This window comes from Ceratotherium simum, chromosome 4 (assembly GCF_057802395.1).
Source record: "Ceratotherium simum simum isolate JZ-2026a chromosome 4, ASM5780239v1, whole genome shotgun sequence".
In the NCBI taxonomy this organism is placed as follows: Eukaryota; Metazoa; Chordata; class Mammalia; order Perissodactyla; family Rhinocerotidae; genus Ceratotherium; species Ceratotherium simum.
In genome coordinates, this window is record NC_141903.1 from 74,281,708 (window position 1) to 74,301,636 (window position 19,929).

At 33.5% G+C, this 19,929-nt stretch overlaps 1 protein-coding gene across 1 annotated transcript in view; it reads right to left on the reverse strand.

Moving 5' to 3' along the window:
• Positions 1–19,929, reverse strand: part of SLF1 (SMC5/6 complex localization factor 1) — a 57,529-nt gene that overhangs the window by 19,711 nt on the left and 17,889 nt on the right. Inside the window, exons 6-13 of the mRNA XM_087430039.1 lie at positions 13,103–13,249; positions 12,089–12,235; positions 11,067–11,189; positions 9,334–9,387; positions 7,962–8,120; positions 6,952–7,115; positions 4,043–4,174; positions 3,277–3,442 (exon numbers count right to left, since the gene is read on the reverse strand). Coding sequence (XP_087286165.1) covers positions 3,277–3,442; positions 4,043–4,174; positions 6,952–7,115; positions 7,962–8,120; positions 9,334–9,387; positions 11,067–11,189; positions 12,089–12,235; positions 13,103–13,249 — 1,092 coding nt within the window. The remainder of the gene's footprint in view (positions 1–3,276; positions 3,443–4,042; positions 4,175–6,951; positions 7,116–7,961; positions 8,121–9,333; positions 9,388–11,066; positions 11,190–12,088; positions 12,236–13,102; positions 13,250–19,929) is intronic.

A 19,929-nucleotide genomic window follows, 5' to 3' on the forward strand; every position in this document is an offset into this window, starting at 1 on the left:
AGATAAAATGCATCCTTGTCTGACACTGTTGCCTGTAGGAAACCATTCTGTCTCTCCATATTCTGTGCTGACAGTGGCTTCTTGTCCACACTACAGGTTATGTATCAGGACAATCAAGTGCTGAGGCACGCCCATTTCTTTCAGAGCTGCCCATAGCTTTTCATGATCCACACAGGCAAAGGTCTTACTGTAGTCCATAAAACACAGACTAACCTGAAATTCTTTGGAGCACTCCAGTAGCCCAAAGGTCTTACTGTAGTCTATAAAACATAGACTAACCTGAAATTCTTTGGAGCACTCCAGTAGCCAACAAATAATCGCAATTAGATCTCACGTGCCTCTCCCTTTTCAAAATCCAGCTTGGACATCAGGCATTTCTTGCTCCATATAAGGTAAAAGCCTTTGTTGCAGCACCTTGGGCATCACTTTACTTGAATGGGAAATTAGAGCAATGAAGTGTAGATAGTTCTATTTTGGTTGAATATTTTCAATTTACATAAATTTATACAATAATATGTCTTTTTAAAACAGACACACGTACAAGAAAGTGGCTTCTCACCTGGTTATTGCCACATAATAGGATTACATGATCACAAAGAAGTCAAGCTATACCCAGAAACAATCTTCCTTTTTTAAAGCAAATTAAAAAAAAAATAGGGCCCTCAAAAGAATTTTCTTTTTTAAGCATGCCTCAGACAATCCCTAAATAGAATTTTTAAAAACCAGTAAGGGCTTCTGTTTCTGATAATAGAGGCCTAGGTAATTCAGATAAACTTCCTCTTATAGAATAAATTTCCTCTTACAGAAGAAAACTAAAAATGTTGAATAAAATATGTAAAACATTTTCTGGAAAGTTATGAGAAATTGCTAAACTAAGATCTAGGAGAAGGCAAAAGCCAAGTGAGGCACTCACCAATAGCTGACTTTGCCCTAAGGACATTTGTTGACCCTAGAGAAAGAGCTGATATACAGAAGTGTGGTTTTTGAAGCCTAGGGGAAAAGGAGCATAAAAGTCATATCCTAAGGCCTAACACCCAATACACTGAGACCCTGCAGGCCTTCACTCTCAAGAGGAAGCGAATCAGAAGCAAAACTACATGTATTTGTAGCCCTGTACTTCACTTAGACTATCCAAGAACCCTCGAACCTGGCAACAGAAATTCTCTCTGGAGGAAGATATTCTGTGTCTTGGCCACAAATTGTTTCTCTAATTTTTCAAATGCAGTTTATGGCACATAGTAAACAATAACTAGCTTGCAAGAGATTATATAAGGTACAAGAGAAGGAAACAGCAGAAACAACAAACAGAAACAGATCCACAAAGACTTCAAATATCAAAGAATCAGATATAGACTACAAAATAACTCTTACTGCAATGTTCAAAGACAAAAGAAAACCTTGAAAACTTTGTAGGGAACTAGAAACCATAAAAACGTATAGTAATTTAGAAGTGAAAAAGTCTAAAACTGGAAAAAATACAAAAATTAAAAATGCAATGGTCAGATTTAACATATTAGACACAGCTAAAAAGAGACTAGTGAACTAAAAATTGGATGAAAAGACACGATCCAGAATGTTCCAAGTGTAGGAAAATAACTGAAAATATAAATGAGAGGGTAAAAAACAAAGAGGATACAAAAAGAAGGTGTAACGTAAGTTTAACTGGAAATTAAAAAGTAGAGGAGAGAAAATGGATGGAGAAAACATTAGAAAAGAAACTACATAAGAATTTTCCTTAAGACAGAATAGAATTTATGGCCATTTGACACCAGAGCTCTCTACCCTAACTACTACGTTTACTATCCCTGAAGAAAATGTTACCCTGCTAGCAGTTATGATGATATATCAGTCATGAATCACAAGATGACATCACTATATATAAAGCAGAAACTGTTACAAAAAAAAAAATTCACAAAGTAGATTCAGAAGAGTTAAACAATTAAGCTTGGCCTAATACATGATAGAGAAAAATGTAAAACAACAGAGAACACATTTTGGCCCTTAATCTCACATGGGGTCAAAAAGAAAGGTTCAGTTAATTTCAGAAAGCAGAAATCATATACGGCTTGTTTTTTTAACTATAATTCACTATTAGAAGTTAACAACAAAAACAGAGACAAAATCCATCAACAATAATAAAAACTCATTCATTTAGAAGTTTTAAAATATTCTTTTTTTTTTTTTTGCTGAGGAAGATTCATCCTGAGCTGACATCCATGCCAATCTTCCTCTATTTTTTAGTATGTGGTCCACCAGCACAGCATGGCTGCTAACAGAGTGGTGTAGGTCTGCGCCTGGGAACTGAACTCGCGATGCTAAAATGGAGCGCGCTGAACTTAACCACTAGGCCACCAGGGCTGGCCCTAAAACACTCTTTTAAAACACTTCTTGGATCAAAGGGGAATTCATAATTGACAACAAAAAATACTTTGAAATAACCAATAAGAGCAGCCTAGACCAAAGTATTGAAACCTATGAAATGAATCTCAAGTTGTACTCAAAAGGCAATTTATATTAAGTGTACGTAGTAGAAATAAAGACTAAAAAGAAAAAAGATCCAAACACTCAAAAAGATAGAAGAGAAAGTAAAAGGAAAGAATTAAAAAAATATAAGCAGAAATTAACGATGCAACACAAAAAAAGTAGACAATAAAGTCCCAAAGGCAGATCATTTTGAAAAGGAGAAAGGTGACTACTATCTATTATGCACCCCAAATGCGGCACAGTATGCTGCTTATGCACTTCATATATTTTACTGCATTTAACTTTCCCAACTACCCTTCAGACAGAAAATACACTGACATTACTGTGTGTTAAATTTCTAATGACAAGCAAAACCTACTTATGAAGAAAGAGTTCAGGAAATAACTCTTAACATCCAGAAAAGTAGTTTTAAAAACAAGTAGAACTTTTTATTAGTAGTATACAAAAAAATTTATGAACTTAATTTTTTAAACCTTAAGAATTAGGTTCCTTAAGAATTAAAATGTACAAAAGTAAAAAAATCTAGAATGATAAGTAACTATAGATTTCTTAGCAGTAATAATCAAATACCTGTCCCTGGCTACTACATCCAAATGTGAGATGACGAATAAACCAGCCTCCAAGGACCTTTTACCTTACAACTAGATAAACTAACTAGAAAACAATGACATATTTGCGTACATTTTAATTTTTTGCAAGTAATTCAAAGAATAAAAGGAAGAAAAAAAGATGCATAATTCAGAGATATACTTTTTTCAAAGCATTACTCATTTATAAATTAATCCTACTTACATCATTAGACTTGCATTTTTCCTTGTGAGAATATATAGTCCACTCCAAAAGCATATTTAATGGTTTGGTCAAAAGCCCAGAGGTCTCATTTCCTGACCAAAAGATTTCAAAAACAACTGCCTTTCCTGTTACTTTCAGACTCTGAGAATCTGACCAGTCATACAACCTAATGAAAATATAAATGAAAGGTATAACTTTACACCAATTTTATCACTACAGTTAGGCATAAAATCTTACCTTCCGTCATAAAACAAAAAAAATTCTAGCAATTTCTGAATATAAAAAGGTCATAATATATGAAGATTACAATATATAACTATAATAAAGGACAAAATATAAAAAAATGGCCTCAGTTCAGTATAATCACCAACAAGTACACAAAGTAATCTAACTGCAAGTTTTAGGGCACACACAAAACTTACCATGGATATTAGATTCAGTGTTAAAACCTAGTATAGCTTTTTGTTTAAGTATTCAACTACTAAAGAATTAAAAAATATACAAATTCTGAAAAATAAAAACACTCTTACCCATCCAAATGTTATAAATCAGTGAAAAATAAAAATGTGAACTAAGGAAACATAAAAGAAGTATATAAACCTTTAGTGCCACTGAAGGACTGTCTCTGGAAATATGCTTTTAAAATAAATCTACTTTAAACTCAAAAACAAGGTGTTTTTAAGAAATATATACGTAAATGATTAGAAAAATGGTACTTTAAACAATAAAAATATAGAAAAATGGTTTTTTTGTGATTAAAACTTACTTTTGACTCAGATGTCGCACTTCACTTTCAACTAAATTAAAGAAAAATCTGAGCAGAGCCAGGTGGAGCACCTTAGAGCCAATAATATTTTCTGAAATTTGATGACAAAAACCTTCATTGAAAAGGCAAGACCTGAAAGACATGAACCCAACAATCTATAACATACAAGCAATTCATTGCGTGATTTGTGGACAAAGCATTCCTTTTTTTAGATTATTATTGGAATTTTAAGGAAATTTGCTTCAACAAAATATAAATTGAGCAAAATTTTATTAATATTTTTTCCTTTAAAAATTAAACCATGTCAAACATCTCGAAACACTTTTTTAATAATACAGATCTAATTTCTCTATTTTTCAGCGATTGTAATGTTTATCAACCATATGGTACCCTCCCTTTGAACTCTTTATTTCACTGATAAAGAAAAAAATTATGAATTTCATTAAGCCCTTTTGATTTAGATGACCAGTGATATTCTCAATTTATAATACTCTCCATAATCCTCCTCTTACTCAAGATTGTTTTCTTTTACATTATTTAGTAAAATAAGGGTCATTTAGGGCTATTTTTTTTAGAGTTTTAAAACTTCAGTATTTATTTTCTTCCCATCTTCTATAGCAGTCCTGTTCAACAGAATTTTCTGTTATGATGGATATGTTCTATTGGATATTTGAAATGTGGTTTGTGCAACTGAAGACTTGAATTTTTAATTATTTAACCTTAATTACATTTATATAGCCATATGTGGCTAGCGGCTACTGGGTTGGACAGCACAGTTCTATCGTATTTTCTTAAAGAGAACATAAGATTACTCAGAACTCTAGGACTAAGAGAGATAGAATCTAGGCAACAATATTTATTACAATCTTCTTCCAACTTTATTTTCAATTATATCAAGAATGTACTTGTAACATTCTACCTCTGTCTTCACCTTCCTCATCTTCTTTTTGAATACCACATTCTCAGGTTAGGAAGGTCCTTAATAGCTACTAATTCACTTAATACTCGAATCTGTTCTAGAAGACCCTCCATGCCCATTTAATTATTCAGCCTATCTGAAAACCACTGGAGATGGATACCACAGTATCTTTTCTTTTCTTCTTTTTTAAAAAAACAAATATTATGGAATATTTCAAATATATATAAAAGTAGACTATAATCACCCAGCTCATGTATACTCCTACCACTTCTCTAGGCACCTTCCTCCTGACCCCCAATGAACCCAATTATTTTGAAAGGAAATCTAGGCATTTCTGTTTATTAAAAAGTCTACTTTTAAGCTGTCCAAATTCCATCTCCTGTAGCATCAATTAATTCAGCCAAACATTTATTAAGCACTTATTATGTTCTAGGCATTATATTAACTACTGAAGATGAAGATGTTTAAGACTGAGCATCTACTCTTAAGGAAGTCAGAGCCTGCTCTGAGCGACAAACGCAAAGTAAAGGGCAAGAGTTAGGAAGTGGCATCTGACCTGGCATTTTAAAGGATAATGAGGAGTTGGCCAGATATTTCTGGGGTGGCAGGAATGGAGGTATATGTAGGCAGAGAAAACAGAAGAGCAAAGACATAGGAAACGAAAAACAGTTCAGTCATTGGGCATACTTGGGAAAATGATGAAGATGAGAAGGGAGACATATCTAGGGGCTAACTCAAGAAGAGCCTTACATGTTTTGCTAAGGAATTTAAGCTGTCTCCTATAGGTGATGTGTGAGTTAATGAAGGACTTTTATCTGGGAAATGACAAGATCACTTTGGAAAGAACAGACTGGGGTACTTTGGAAGATAAAGGGAAAAAAATAGAATCAAGATCAATAAAGAAGGTATTGAAATAGTTTACATAGGAAGGAATGAGGGCTTTTAAATAAAGGCAATGACAAAAGATTTGGAAACTAGGAAGGAGGTCAACTACATAAACCATATATCCACATCCAATACCTATGCTGGGCTGGTACTGTTGTGTTAGAACTGTGTTTACATCTCAGTCTCCTTCAATAGTGTAGGAACTGTTATTTTATTCATCTTTTTATCCCTGAAATGTAGCACTGAAATGGCTTCCAGTAAGTACTCAACAAACATTTTTTTCAAAGAAAGAATAAATGCATGCTAGCTAGCTGATTAGTTCACTTCAAATATATCACAACCAAGATGGTAAATGAATCTTTCTGATCTCAAAGAGCTAACCAAAGGTCCAACCTTTGCCTAGCTGGTCAAGTATCCTTGCTCTCACTACTATGGTCCTCCTAAAACTGAACATTAGCATAGAAAGAAAGTACTTCCCAGACAACGGTGGGCTATCAGATAGAGAGAGCTATCTGAGAAGAAAGGGAAAAATGATTAGCTCTGTTTGGGAGAAAAAAGGAGAAATAGGAAGTATTTCCGGAGAGCGTAACATTTGTAAGACAAAGGGAGGATCTAGGCAGATGACAGCATGTGCAGAGGCATGAAAGAAATGACATATTTAGGAAACATTAAGTTCAGTTTCAAAATTCAAATTTCTAGCTGAAAAAATACAACAGAAACACTAAAACAGATACTGTATACAGTTACAAATGTTTACACTTATCATGATCAAAATTTGATGATGTCCATATTCAATAAATTAATTTTCTTCATTTTTAAAACAATATGCAAACTTATTTTGTTTTAAAAAAATAATGCTTTGGCTTTCCTGGGAGTCCATTTCATGTATTTATTAAACATTTATTTTCCTAATAAACTGATCAAGAAACATGACCAATTTAGACATGGCTTTTTTATAAGAATTTTGCAATAAATACAACACTGAAATATACACACACAGAAATTTTTTCTAAATAAAATGTACTTTCTTCATCAGTATCTAAAAAATAAATAGCATAACAACTACCAGCTGAAATTTCGCATCCTCACATGTAAAGTTCCTTACCTGATAAGCACTTCTATTAGAGACCATGCTCCTTTCATACAAGTTGGACACTGAAACAACTCTAAGTAATATCTTGACATGGCTGGGGACTTCCAAGGAGGATGTAGGTGAAGAAGAGCTGATAATATATGAAAGTATCGACCAGGAAACGTATCTATGTTATCCTATTATTTAAAAATAAACAAACAAATAAAACACTATAGCTGAAAGTACAGCTTCACCAGCTAATTCAGCGTAAAACTATGACAACCCTGGCCTAATTTTCTTGCCAAATATAGGTTTTTGGACAAAGGAGAGCAGAGGGAATTATCATGTTTAGCTAATTAAATACTGCACCCGTAGAGCACACTCTATATATGTATCTAGATTTAGATAATCCTAGCTATTGGGACTAACTTACATGAAATGTCCACTTTACATGATTATAGTGAGATTAAGAGTTCCAAAATGTGACCTGAAAGGAACTAAAGGTAAGAAACATTTCATGCAACATTCTTACTTATCACCAACATTAGTCCGACATAGCTTACATCTGTTATTTCTTCAAATTGGCACCCTGATGAAGAATATGATTAGAAAGCTACCTTGAAAAGCTGTTCTACTAGTCTTCACAGTTTAAGGAGTATGTTTATTGTCTATGTATACTATGAATAAAAATGATTATCAATGTACTAAGGGGGTAATTTACCAAACGGCATTCTAGATCGTTGTACTCTTGATTTTTATGTTAGCTACTTTATTGCCACAGAAAAATATCAGATAAATTTTTCCCAAGAGGAAATTATCTTGGAAATTCTGGGAAAATAATAAGTTAAAGCACTCAGAATAGGACCTAGTATATAGTTTAAAAATAGAAAAGAAATGGTACAATATTGGTACTGCATTTCCCATTAAAATGATGGAAAAAATACTAAAAAGAGAAAAAACAAACAGTAAACATACAAAAAATGAGAAAATGTTCATATTTTAACATTCTTTGAAAGGTTATAAACCCTTAAGACTGCTCTTACCTGTAGAACGTTCTCTAGAAGAGCATGAAGAAGGCATACAGGAGGGATATAATGTGCTTGCAAAGAGGAAAGTTCCTCAATTGCTTCTTTAAAAAACTGTCCTTCTATGAGGCTTTCAATTAAATTTAATACACCTCTGGGAAATCCAGCATTTTTAACCTAAGGAAAATAAGATTCTATGAGTCAAAGAAGAGAAGGGTAAAATTCTGGGATTAAATCTTGAATTAGTAAGGAGACTTAATTTCCTTATCTGTAAAATAAAGATAATTCCTGCCCTCACTACTTCACAGGGTTGTTACATGGTTCAAAAAGGATGATTTATATTAATGTTTTACAACTACGAAGCACTGCAAAAATATACATTATTGTCTTATTTATTATTCTCTGTTGCCTTAAATAGCGAGGGAAAATACTACCTCTAAAAGAAAACTTTAAAAGGCATTTGCAAAGTCTGGCTGATAATTACGAGATCTCAGTCAGAGCTACAACTACACATAATTTTCTAGGTGCAAAATTATTTTGGGGTTTTCTTTTAAACTTATAAGGAAACTATATCTATTAAGACATACTAAATATATTAAGATGCCGTCAAACACAATCAATATTTGCAAAAAGTGACAAGTGCTACAGTATTATAAAAATCACTCTGAGGATGCATATTAATATAACTCTAGGAGTTCCACAAAATATATTCCCCCTGGTCAAAACATTTTTAACAATAAAATGAAAGTACAGTCATGCATTGCATAATGATGACGACAGACCACATACACGATAGTGGTCCCATAAGATTAGTGTCATATAGTCTAAGTGTGTAGTAGGCTATACCATCTGGGTTTGTGTAAGTATCCTCTATGATGTTTGCACAACAAGGAAATCGTTTAATGACACATTTCTCACAATGTATCTCATGACACATGACTGTAACTCTTTGAACTAGTTGAGAATCAAAAATACTCTGAAAGACTACATGGAGTAAAACAATTTTCAAGGAATGAACATATATGATGATATATAAATGACATAAAGGAAATAATATACCTTTGTAAATATTACATTGAAAATTTAATCTAGAAGTAGTAATTATGAAAGTTATGAAATATGAGAGCAGGGATACATATCTCACCTATGATGAGCACAAGGTAAGTTTTTAACTCTTGTTATAAGTTTTTACTACTGTATAGAATTTTTTTTTGGAGCTTTAACAGAACAGTATTTTTCTTTTTCATTTCTGATTAGAGAAACTAACATTTCAAATTTGATAGGAAGCTTTGTTGTACAGAGGACACATTCCTTTATATCAAAATAACTAAAAATAACAAAACACAAAGCTCCTTTCGCCCCCGTCACCACCCTACTTGAAGCCCCTTACCTCGGCATTGTATACTGATTGTTTTTCTATTCTAATGCAGCTGTATCTGATAGCCTACAAAACAGCAACCATATAATTAAAACTAAACATTTTTAGGTTGAAAAATACATTCCAGCTTACAAAGCATTAAAACCTTGGCCAAACTTACAAAATAGATTCAGGAAGACGTTAATAGCTATAATTTGATCTGAGTGTCATGTTTGCTCAGACTAGTGACTTCCATTATTTTAGGGTAATGGCATTCTCATGAGTGTGAACATTCTCTATTTTCTAAATTAAATTAAAATAAATTAAAAGGTAAAGTCATATTCACTTTGAAGACCTGAAGAGGTCCATTGTCCTCAGCATTTTAATAATTAGAAATATAAATGGGGAGAACATTTTATATAAGAGTCCATAGGTGAAAAAATGTAGTCATGTTTCCTATATAATCACATGTAAAATCTTTCTCTATTATTTTAAAATAGCTATAATTGTATATTTGTTTAAAAGATTATACTGAAAAAATGTTTGCAACAAACATAAAAGGAGAGAGAATATCCTATATGAAGAGTTCTAGAAACAATGATATAAAACAACCTAACGGAAAAAAAGAAAAAGAATATGAATAAGCAATTGGCAGGGGAAGACATACAAAACTGGCAACTGAAGGTATAAAATATGCTTAAACTTGCTACTAATAGAAGAAATACAAATTAAAACAATGATATAGCTTTGGCTTCCACTTAGGATGTAGAAAGCTGGAAAAGAGAGGCGCTTCCACATTACAAACAAGAAAAGGCTGAAAAATCTACTAAATCGTAATTTTACTTGAACCCATCAGACAGCAGAGGTCTCAGGGCAACCAACTAAACTGCAATATGAAGAAAAACAGGTGACTCTGAGGACATGGGACATGAGCACGGATTTATTTGAAACAGAGCATGGTAGGAAGAGGAGGGCTTTCATTAAAGAGGGTAAGAAAATTTCAGCTTAAATTTTACACCACTTGCTAAAGGCCAAGTGTGGACTAGCACAAGAGAACAGAACCCCTGGGAATCAAAGACATAAGGGGAGTTTGCACTCAATGGCAGGACCTTCTCCATGGACCTCCTCCATGGACCTCATTGGGTGCTCAAGTGGAAAAAAAGGAGACAAGGTGGGAAGCTAAAGAAAGCCTCCCTCATGGTAAAGGCCTGGGGGAGATGAACAGCAGCTGCTGTGGGAAAGGCAGCAAACTCTGTTACCCTCACGACACAAGTGAAAATCCATAACCCTCTGGGTAAGGGAAGAGGAAAAAAAAAACTCTTTACCCCTGAAGACGGGCAGGAAAAGATCACGGCTCCAGATCATAAGAGAGCCCCTACCACTGGAGGCGGGGCAAGATCACTAAGAAAGCCCTTCCTCCAAACCCAGGACCTCAAGGCCTGCCCAAGACTGAGCCTGAACCAGCACAACAGAAGCGGATCTTCCAGCCCTCATCTTCCAGTATCAGGCCAGCCAGCATCCAGCAACAAGTTATAGCAGTGTGTAAACACAAAATTTATCTGTGACATCACTGAAGTATAAAAAGCAGAGAATTTAGCATATTTACTAAATGTCCAAATACATTACTGTTCATAACAAATTAATGAAGAAAACTATTTTAAGACACATTAAACACGAGTCACATATTATTATCATTATTATTATTTTTTGTTTATACTAGAGGAGGATAGGAAACTGTACAAAATTTTTAGTATGCCAAGTTCTACCTGAGCTCTATATATGTGCTTCCTTAAGGCATTTTTTATTTCAATAATATCCACATCTGTTCCGATATCCTTGGTTTTTGATTCTTTGGCATGATCAGCAAAAACAGAATTCTTCACTTCTTTCTGTATACACATAGAAGTACTTTAGACAGTGTACTAAAGACAGTATCAACCTAAATGATAAGTCTCACAATGGACAATATAATACAAGAAGAGCACATTTATGCAGTGTTAATCACAGCGAAGATCCTTACAATCATATTATATAAAAATTACACGATGAAATAGGAAGTTAAAAAAAGCAAACATTTTAATTTGGAAAGTTTTACCTGCTATTTACATATGTACCTTCTTAAGGTACTTTTCATTTTAACCTGTTCCAAATCTTTCCTGGAATATTTTTTTTTTCCTTTGTTGCCATATTCACAGAAAACTGATCCATTATTTATTTACTTTTATTATTTTTCTAAAGATCCTTCTGAATATATATGTATATAAACATGCTGTGGTTTAGACTGCAAAATAAAGTTATACTCTAGAAAAATTAACTCAAGAAGGATTCCATTTAAAAGACAAGCTATCTTATTAACACATGGTCTGTATCATACCAGGGAAGAGCAAGATAAAAACTAAAATTTAGATTAGAATATACTACACAAACTACATGCACACATAGTCTTAAGGTATTTTTCATTTAAAAATTTTAGTCTCTTTTTTTAGAACTTTTGTTTCTTTTTCTTTTTTGTTACATTCAGGCAAAACAAAGTATATTTAAATATCCTGATTATTAACTCAAATTTCTTTGTATGCAGGCATAAACACTTTCATTGTCAACTAAAGTTAATTATAAGATTAATTACGAATTTCACACCAGATCAACTCAAGAAGATTTTTTCCCATAAGATGTGCAGGTTATATTTAACATAGCAAGCAATCATAACGATTAGATTATATGTCTAGACTCTATTAGGGAAGAGCTAGAAAAAAATGAAAACTGTTTAGCTCAGCTTACAAAGTTTTACCTGATCTCTATATATTTGCTTTCTTAAGGAACTTTTAATTTTGTCATGTTTGACATCCTTCCTGGAAACTCTTTCTTTTTCTTTTTTGCATTTCTTCCTCAAAGTATAACTCCTTAGAATATCTTCATCCTTTTTCTTAATGTCCTTCTACAAGTATATAGACCACAATTATACAAATCTCAACATGTATGATACATGTTACAAAATCCAAATAAACTCAAGAAGAGTCTGACTTACAACACAAGTATAACACATTAAAAAGATAATGGAGTCACACACAACAAGAAATTTCATCCACTTTTGGAGCAGGTATACATTAGTAAAAGCTTCCAGAAAACAGTTGGACATTATCCATTGCAGTTGAACATGCACAGTCCTTATGACCCAGCAGTTTAACTCCTCGGAATATATCCTAAGCTAGAAAAAATCTCGAACATGTGTACCAACAGTCATGTAAGAAAATGTTCACACTGTTCATGGCAGAATTGCTCATAATTGCAAAAACCAACCAATCAAACACAAAACAAAAAGAAACCCAAATACTTATCAATAGTAAAATGAATAATAATTGTGAAACAATGAAATATTATATATACCAGTAAAAAAGCAAGTCACAGAAAACTATAAAGACCATAAACTACAAAAAGTTCATTAACAGGCAAAACTAAATACATTGTTAGGGATACAAACACAGCTGGTAAAGCAATAATAAAAACAAGAAAATAATTAAAAGAAATTCCAAGATAGAGGTTACCTCTGTGTCAGAGGAAAAGGGGATACAGTTTGGAAATGACACAGCAGGGTCTTAAAAAACTGGGATTGCTCTATTTCTTAACCTAACTGGTGGTACATAGCACTCATTTTTGTATTCTTTTAAAAATTGTACACAAATGCATTATAAACACTTTTTTTACATATAATCGAGAAGAAATGATTCATGAATGACATTATATTTGTAAATTTACAAAGAGCTGTAAAATATGAATAAATTACTTTTAATTTGGAAGGTCTTACCTGATTTCCATATGTGTGCCTTCCTAGGGCATTTCTCATTTTAATAAATTTGAAATCTTTACTGGAATCTCTGAATTCTTCTTTTTGGTGATGTTCAGTCCAAATAGAACTAACATTAACATCTTCATCATGATTTTGCATTTCTTTCTGCATGTTTGTAAAAATACTTTAGTTAAACCGTGGATTAACCATAGCCTCAACATAACAAATGCAAGTCACAATCAAAAAACCCACGCAAGAAAGTAGGTTTTGTAAAATGTGCATATGAGAGTAAATATAGTAAAAAGCTTTGTGAATTATATTAATCTTAATTATACTAGGATGAAGCAGAAAAACAGATTTTTAATTCACAAAGGTTTATATTGTATTTAGATATATATTTAATTTCAGTACTTTATAAACTTAATCTTTCTTGGAATCTGCCTTTACTTGTTTGTCATATGACTAGTCAAATGGAATCTGGTTATCTTCATTATTTTATTTTATTTTTCCAAATGTTTGTAAAAATAATTTAGGCTGTAGATCAAATAGAGTCTTGCCATTATTAGACATATCAAACGAAACATCTCAAGAAGATATTTATTTATTTTTTTTTGCGAGGAAAACCAGCCTTGAGCTAACATCCATGCCAATCATCCTTTTTGCTGAGGAAGACTGGCTCTGAGCTAACATCTATTGCCAATCCTCCTCCTTTTTTTCTCTTTTTCTCCCCAAAGCCCCAGTAGATAGTTGTATGTCATAGTCGTACATGCTTCTAGTTGCTGTATGTGGGATGCCGCCTCAGCATGGCCGGAGAAGCAGTGCGTGGGTGCACGCCTGGGATCTGAACCAGGGCCACCAGTAGCAGAGCATGCGCATTTGACCGCTAAGCCACGGGGCCGGCCCCTCAAGAAAATATTTTTATAGGATAGAGGTGTAATAACATTAAACAGAGTAAGGAGTATCATAAACCATATTGTTTATTCATTATAGTACGAAATTTATTTTTAAAAATAAAAATTTCTACGTGAATTTTTTATATATTATCCTCTTGAGTTCTAAAAGGAACTCAAGATATATATAGATGTATTTTAATAATTTCCTTATCTTTCATGAAATCTGTTTGATTCTTTTTTCCAAGTTAATTAAAAACTAAATTTATTTTAAAAGCTCCATTATTATTTTACATTCCTTGCTGTATGTAAAAACTTTTACACTGTGGTTTATAATGCATATTTCAACAGCCACATCAACTCAAAAAGCCTCTTATTAAGACCATGTACATATAGTTAATCATAGAAAGCAGTCTTATAAGTCACATAAATATCAATTGTACTTTGGAAAAGCCAGAAAAATTGCAAAAATATTTCAATCTCTTGAAAAGTTTTATCTAATCTCTCCATATATGATTTCTTTTTTTTTTTTTTTTTGTGAGGAAGATCAGCCCTGAGCTAACATCCATGCCAATCCTCCTCCTTTTGCTGAGGAAGACTGGCCCTGGGCTAACATCTGTGCCTATCTTCCTCCATTTTTACATAGGACGCCGCCACAGCATGGCCTGACAAGCCGTGCCTCGATGCGCGCCTGGGATCCGAACCCGGGACGCCAGCAGCAGAGTGCACACACTTAACCACTACACCATGGGACCGGCCCCACTCCATACATGATTTCTTTTTTTTTTTTTTATAATTTTATTTATTTATTTTCCCCCAAAACCCCAGTAGATAGTTGCATGTCATAGTTGCACATCCTTCTAGTTGCTGCATGTGGGACGCGGCCTCAGCATGGCCAGAGAAGTGGTGCGTCGGCGCGCCCAGGATCCGAACCCGGGCCGCCAGCATCAGAGTGCACGCACTTAACCACTAAGTCACGGGGCCAGCCCTTGATTTCTTAAGGTACTATCTAGTTCAAGAAGTTCCAAGTTGTTCCTAAAATTCTCTTTGTAAAATTTTTGAAAGGTGCAGTACAAACAGAATTTATTTTTAATTTCTTTCTACTCACATTTAAAAGTAGTTTAGTTTAGACTAAGTAATAATAATTACTAGGTTAATGATTTGGCAAGTCAACTAAAGAGACTGTTTTATAAAACACAATATGAAATTGAACATAATTGAACATTAGCTCTTCTAGGGTAGAACTAATAATGCCTTTTTTGGTTGCTGCTGCTATTTGAAAGATTTTATTTGAGAGCTACATATATGCTTTCTTAAGGTACTTTTCATTGCTCCAAGTTCAAAGTCCTTCCTGTTTTGTTGTTTTCCATATTTAATACAAATAGAATTCATTTGTGTTATTTAAAAAAATTTGTTCTCTATGCAGTAAAGTTCTTGAATTTAGACCATGAATTATGAATATACATATTGCTGACAGATAAAAATCCTTTGTAAGACACACATGTTACATTAAACACTCAGAGAAGTTTTAAGTAATTACCATGTATTGAGAACACACTGTGTATTAGGAACTGTGTGTTTCTACATGCATATAAACATTATTTCAATAAGAGTCTCAAAACAGAAACAAAGGGCAATACCCTACTATGCTCAAATCACGAACTATAAAACACAGAAATGGGTTCAAATAACAGCTCTGTGATTCCAAAATCCACGTTATTTCCACCCTATATTGCCTCTCAAACAATTTTATAAGAACCATAAATGTACATTTTTTAGCCTATCTTTTAAGGCACCTTTCATTTCAAGAAATCTCATATCTTTCCTGAAATCTTTGTTTTTTTCTTGATTGCTATGTTTATTCCAAACAGAATTGGTCTGGAAATCTTCATCATTCTGAATTTCTTTCTGTATGTATGTGAAAATGGTTTAGGCAATCAATTAAGTATAATTTCAACATTATGTACTTTTTATGGTATTTAGTTTTATCTATAATTGCAAAATATTTTGGTACTCAAACAAGTATGTAAAATGCACTCTTCTAAATCCAAGGTTATTAAACACTAGTATATTCTTTGAAGGAAAAAATCATCCCAACAATGGTCCTTAATAACAAAGTGATTTCTGTGTCTTAGTGTCTCAAGAAAAGCTAATGCTTTGTTGGTCTAGTAACAGTCAATCCTTCTTATGAATCATCATGAACAAAAAATATTTTATCTAGTCCTTGCCCAAATTAAAATTACAATCTAGATAAAAAATTTTCAGATTATAGATAGATTACTTCTCAGATTATTTTTCAGTTTTTTACTGACAAGACTTTTCATTTGCAAGTCCACTAAACACAGAGAGGAAAAGAGGCTGAATTAACAGCTCTTATTTTACTTAAATAGCAATAAACAATTATCTTCACCTAACTCTATCTCAAACACTTAAATTTCTCTCGCCAAAAAATCCAAACTGAATTCCTAAACCACCTACCAATAATAATTTTAAAAATATTTGCATATGTACCTACACATATAATTCTGGACGTTTAGTAAGATAAAGAGTTGGGAGTAAAGATGAATTCACGACAGTTCCCAAAACGTACTTGTGAAAGAATATTCAGAGATTCACTACCTTTACACAGAGACTGGAAAATCACTATGCTCCTAGGGAACAATTATGATATAAGCCAAAATGTGGTAAGGCCTACGGTGTGATCTGTGGTTCCATCCACTTGTACTGGGCTTCCTACGTGGATACGAGGGCCCTTTAGCAGGCTGCAATCCTGCAACCAGAGAACAATCCCTGAGAGCAGCTGACGGAACTTCTTCAGTTACTTAGAAAAGTGAAACTGAAAACTAAGAAAAACGAAAACTTTTCTTCCTTCCTATACCTGGTATCAAAGAAAGAATTTGTACAAACAACAATTTCTGTTAGGGACAACTCGAAGGGGAATAAAGTTGAGTTTCTGGCTTTGAATTTCACATGGTTGACAATGGAAGGATAAATCCTCATGCCCAGATCATTAAGAAATGTCTAAAATACAGGATGAATTAATCCCATATGATTCCAGTTAGACAGAACATGAAAAAGAACATGGTATTATTATTAGCAACTAGGCAAAAACATAGTTTTCTAATCCTGAATATATTTACGTATGCGTCCATTTCAGATACTGTATGTTAATCTGTGAACTAGGATGTATGATGCAAGTACCTTCTATAAGTTTAACCACTTAAAAATCATAACCTGACAAATCAACTAGGACATTTGGAAGATTTTTAAAATAAAATAATCTATTTTATATAGAGCTAAACAAATGAGCAACATAATTTTCTCCAAGCTACCAATACTCTCTCCAATTACTCTTATGAAATATATAGCAATTATTTATTTGAAATATTTCTTATTCCTTTAGTGCCAACTATGTACTAGGGATTATTAGGCTTTTTCTCATACATGATCTAGGAAAGGAGTGCCATATCTGGTCTCTTTAACATAGTATAATGCTATGTTCCAAACAGATGACAAAAGCCTACTTCTTCAGTAAAGTATCCTATTATCCAGGAGTAGGGCAGCACAGTGTGGCAATGACAGCTGGCCTGGCTTTTGATTGACATGTCTGACTTGGTTTCCTATCTTGGACTAGGTATAGAAATGCTCTGGTCTCCAGGTCGTATTCCTTGATTCAGCCACAGCATCAGCCACACAACTAGAATGAATTCATGAGACAGGATGGAGATTCAGAGAAGTCAAGTAAAGAATAAGAGTCTTTTGAGTACTCTACATGGTTCTTAACTAGTATGTACACCCTGATTCTTAAATGGTACCTCATAATCCTATGATTGACTACTAGTTTATGGTACTGTTTACAGCATTAAGTATTTTTAACTATCCAGAAAGAGACCAGGTGAATATCAAGGAAATCTAATAATACCCAAAATGAGAAAAGAAAAGGGAGATCCGAGGAGAGAAACCTTCAAATTTACTGAGTTCTTGGCCTTAAACTCTTGGTCTGACACATGACAGCTGTGGGATCATGGGCAGATCATTTAACCTGATTGTACCTCACTTCACTAACTGTAAAATGAGGCCATAATACATACCACACAGGAACATGAGGTTTAAAATAAGATTAAGTGTGTAAAATGCTTAGCACAGCACCTGGCACACAGTAATCACTCAATAAATATTAGCCCAGAGTAACAGTTGTAATAATTCTCACAACAAAAAAGTAAGATAAGTATCAGCTTCTACACACAAAGAAATTCAGTCACAGGATAAATGGTTTTCCTATGGTCATAGAACTAGAAAATTATAAATCTGGGTCACAAATTAGTTGATCTGGCTCAAAAAGTGTATATTTTTAAAGTTATTCCCACTACACTTCCGTAAGACTTTTCTGTGGTTCATTTTCTTTTCCTTCTTAAGCAGATACTCAAAAGAAGTTTTAAGTATTCCTAAGTATCCTTCTCTTTTCTGTGAAGCCTTCCTTGGGCCAAACAAATGAGATATGTTAGTCATTTGTTCCTCTGCATTCCTGTACCTTGCACATAATTTTACCAATGTACAATACAGACTGAACTATAATTGATAGTTTCCATTTTCTGTTTTCACCACTAAACAGTAAGCACCTTGAAGTCTGACATGTGATCTTATTTATTTTCCCTGGTGCCTAGCATACTGCCTGGTATAGCAAAAGTCTTCAATAAATATCTATAAACCTGAGCCAAAGAGATTCCTGATTCTACTACTTAGCAGCTTTCCAAAAAGTATAAGTAGTTTAAACAAAACATTTTTTTAACACTTGCTTAATTGTTACTTTTAACTCAGCCATTTTACATGGCAACTCTTCCTAGAGGACACTCCAGAATCCATCTAATAAAGAATGTAAATATGTTTTATGCCAAAGTGGTAAAAGAAAAGCAAGACATCGAAATAAAGTTAACTGTCTATTTTCTCCTCAGAAGTGATCACAAAATGCCTCCCTTATTTGGAATGAATGATTATGAACTCCCAGCTATCTAATCCAGAACTTACAAAACATACTCTAAAAACAAACGTTAAGTTAGAGATTATTTGCTATTTTTAGTTGACATACTACTTCAGCAGCTGAATCCTAATTTTGTCAGAATACTACAAAAAAGATTATGGTAAGGTATAGTGTATATTACACTTTAATCATTTCTTTCCACGGAAAAAGGAAAATCAGGTACTTTTACTAAACTAGTTAAAAGAATGGCTTTTATTCCTTTGACAGTTAATACTACCTTTAAACTGTTCAGATACGCAAATCAGGGTGCTTTTGGCTACAAAGAACAGAAAACCAACTCAGCATGGAACATGGAACAACATATGGAAATGTATTACCTCACAGAATGGCAATGTGGTCCAACGCTAAGACAGGTTTCAGGGTTGGTTAATCTAGCAACTCAAGCATCTCAACAAGGGTCCAGATTCTGTCTACACTTTGCTCTCTATAGGGTTGGTTTCATCCTAAGGCTACTTCTCCTCATGGTCAAAGAATGGCTGCTAATTTAGGTTACATTATTCCATGTTAACATCTAGCAGCAGCCAGGATATCAGTGGCTCTCTTTTCAGCATGAGGAAGAAACTTCTCAGAAGCTCTTACATACCTCTCTCCATGTCCCATGAATCAGAACTGGTTCACATGCCTATTCCTAGACTAATCACTGTCAAGGGTAATGAGATTATCCATAGTCCAAGCAGATCCATTCCTTGAACTAAGGTCAAATTTCCAATCTACATTGCTGCTACTTGTGGTAGGGAAAGGTAATTATAGAATGACATATTACATCTACTCTTGGAAGACTCAAACGTCTTTCATAATTTCTCTATTAATCTAACAAATATGAGAACTCATGTGCAAGGCTTTATACAAGACGATTCAGATATAACTATGGAAAAGACAGACATCATCCTTGATGACAAGGTGCTTTTGGTTTAGAT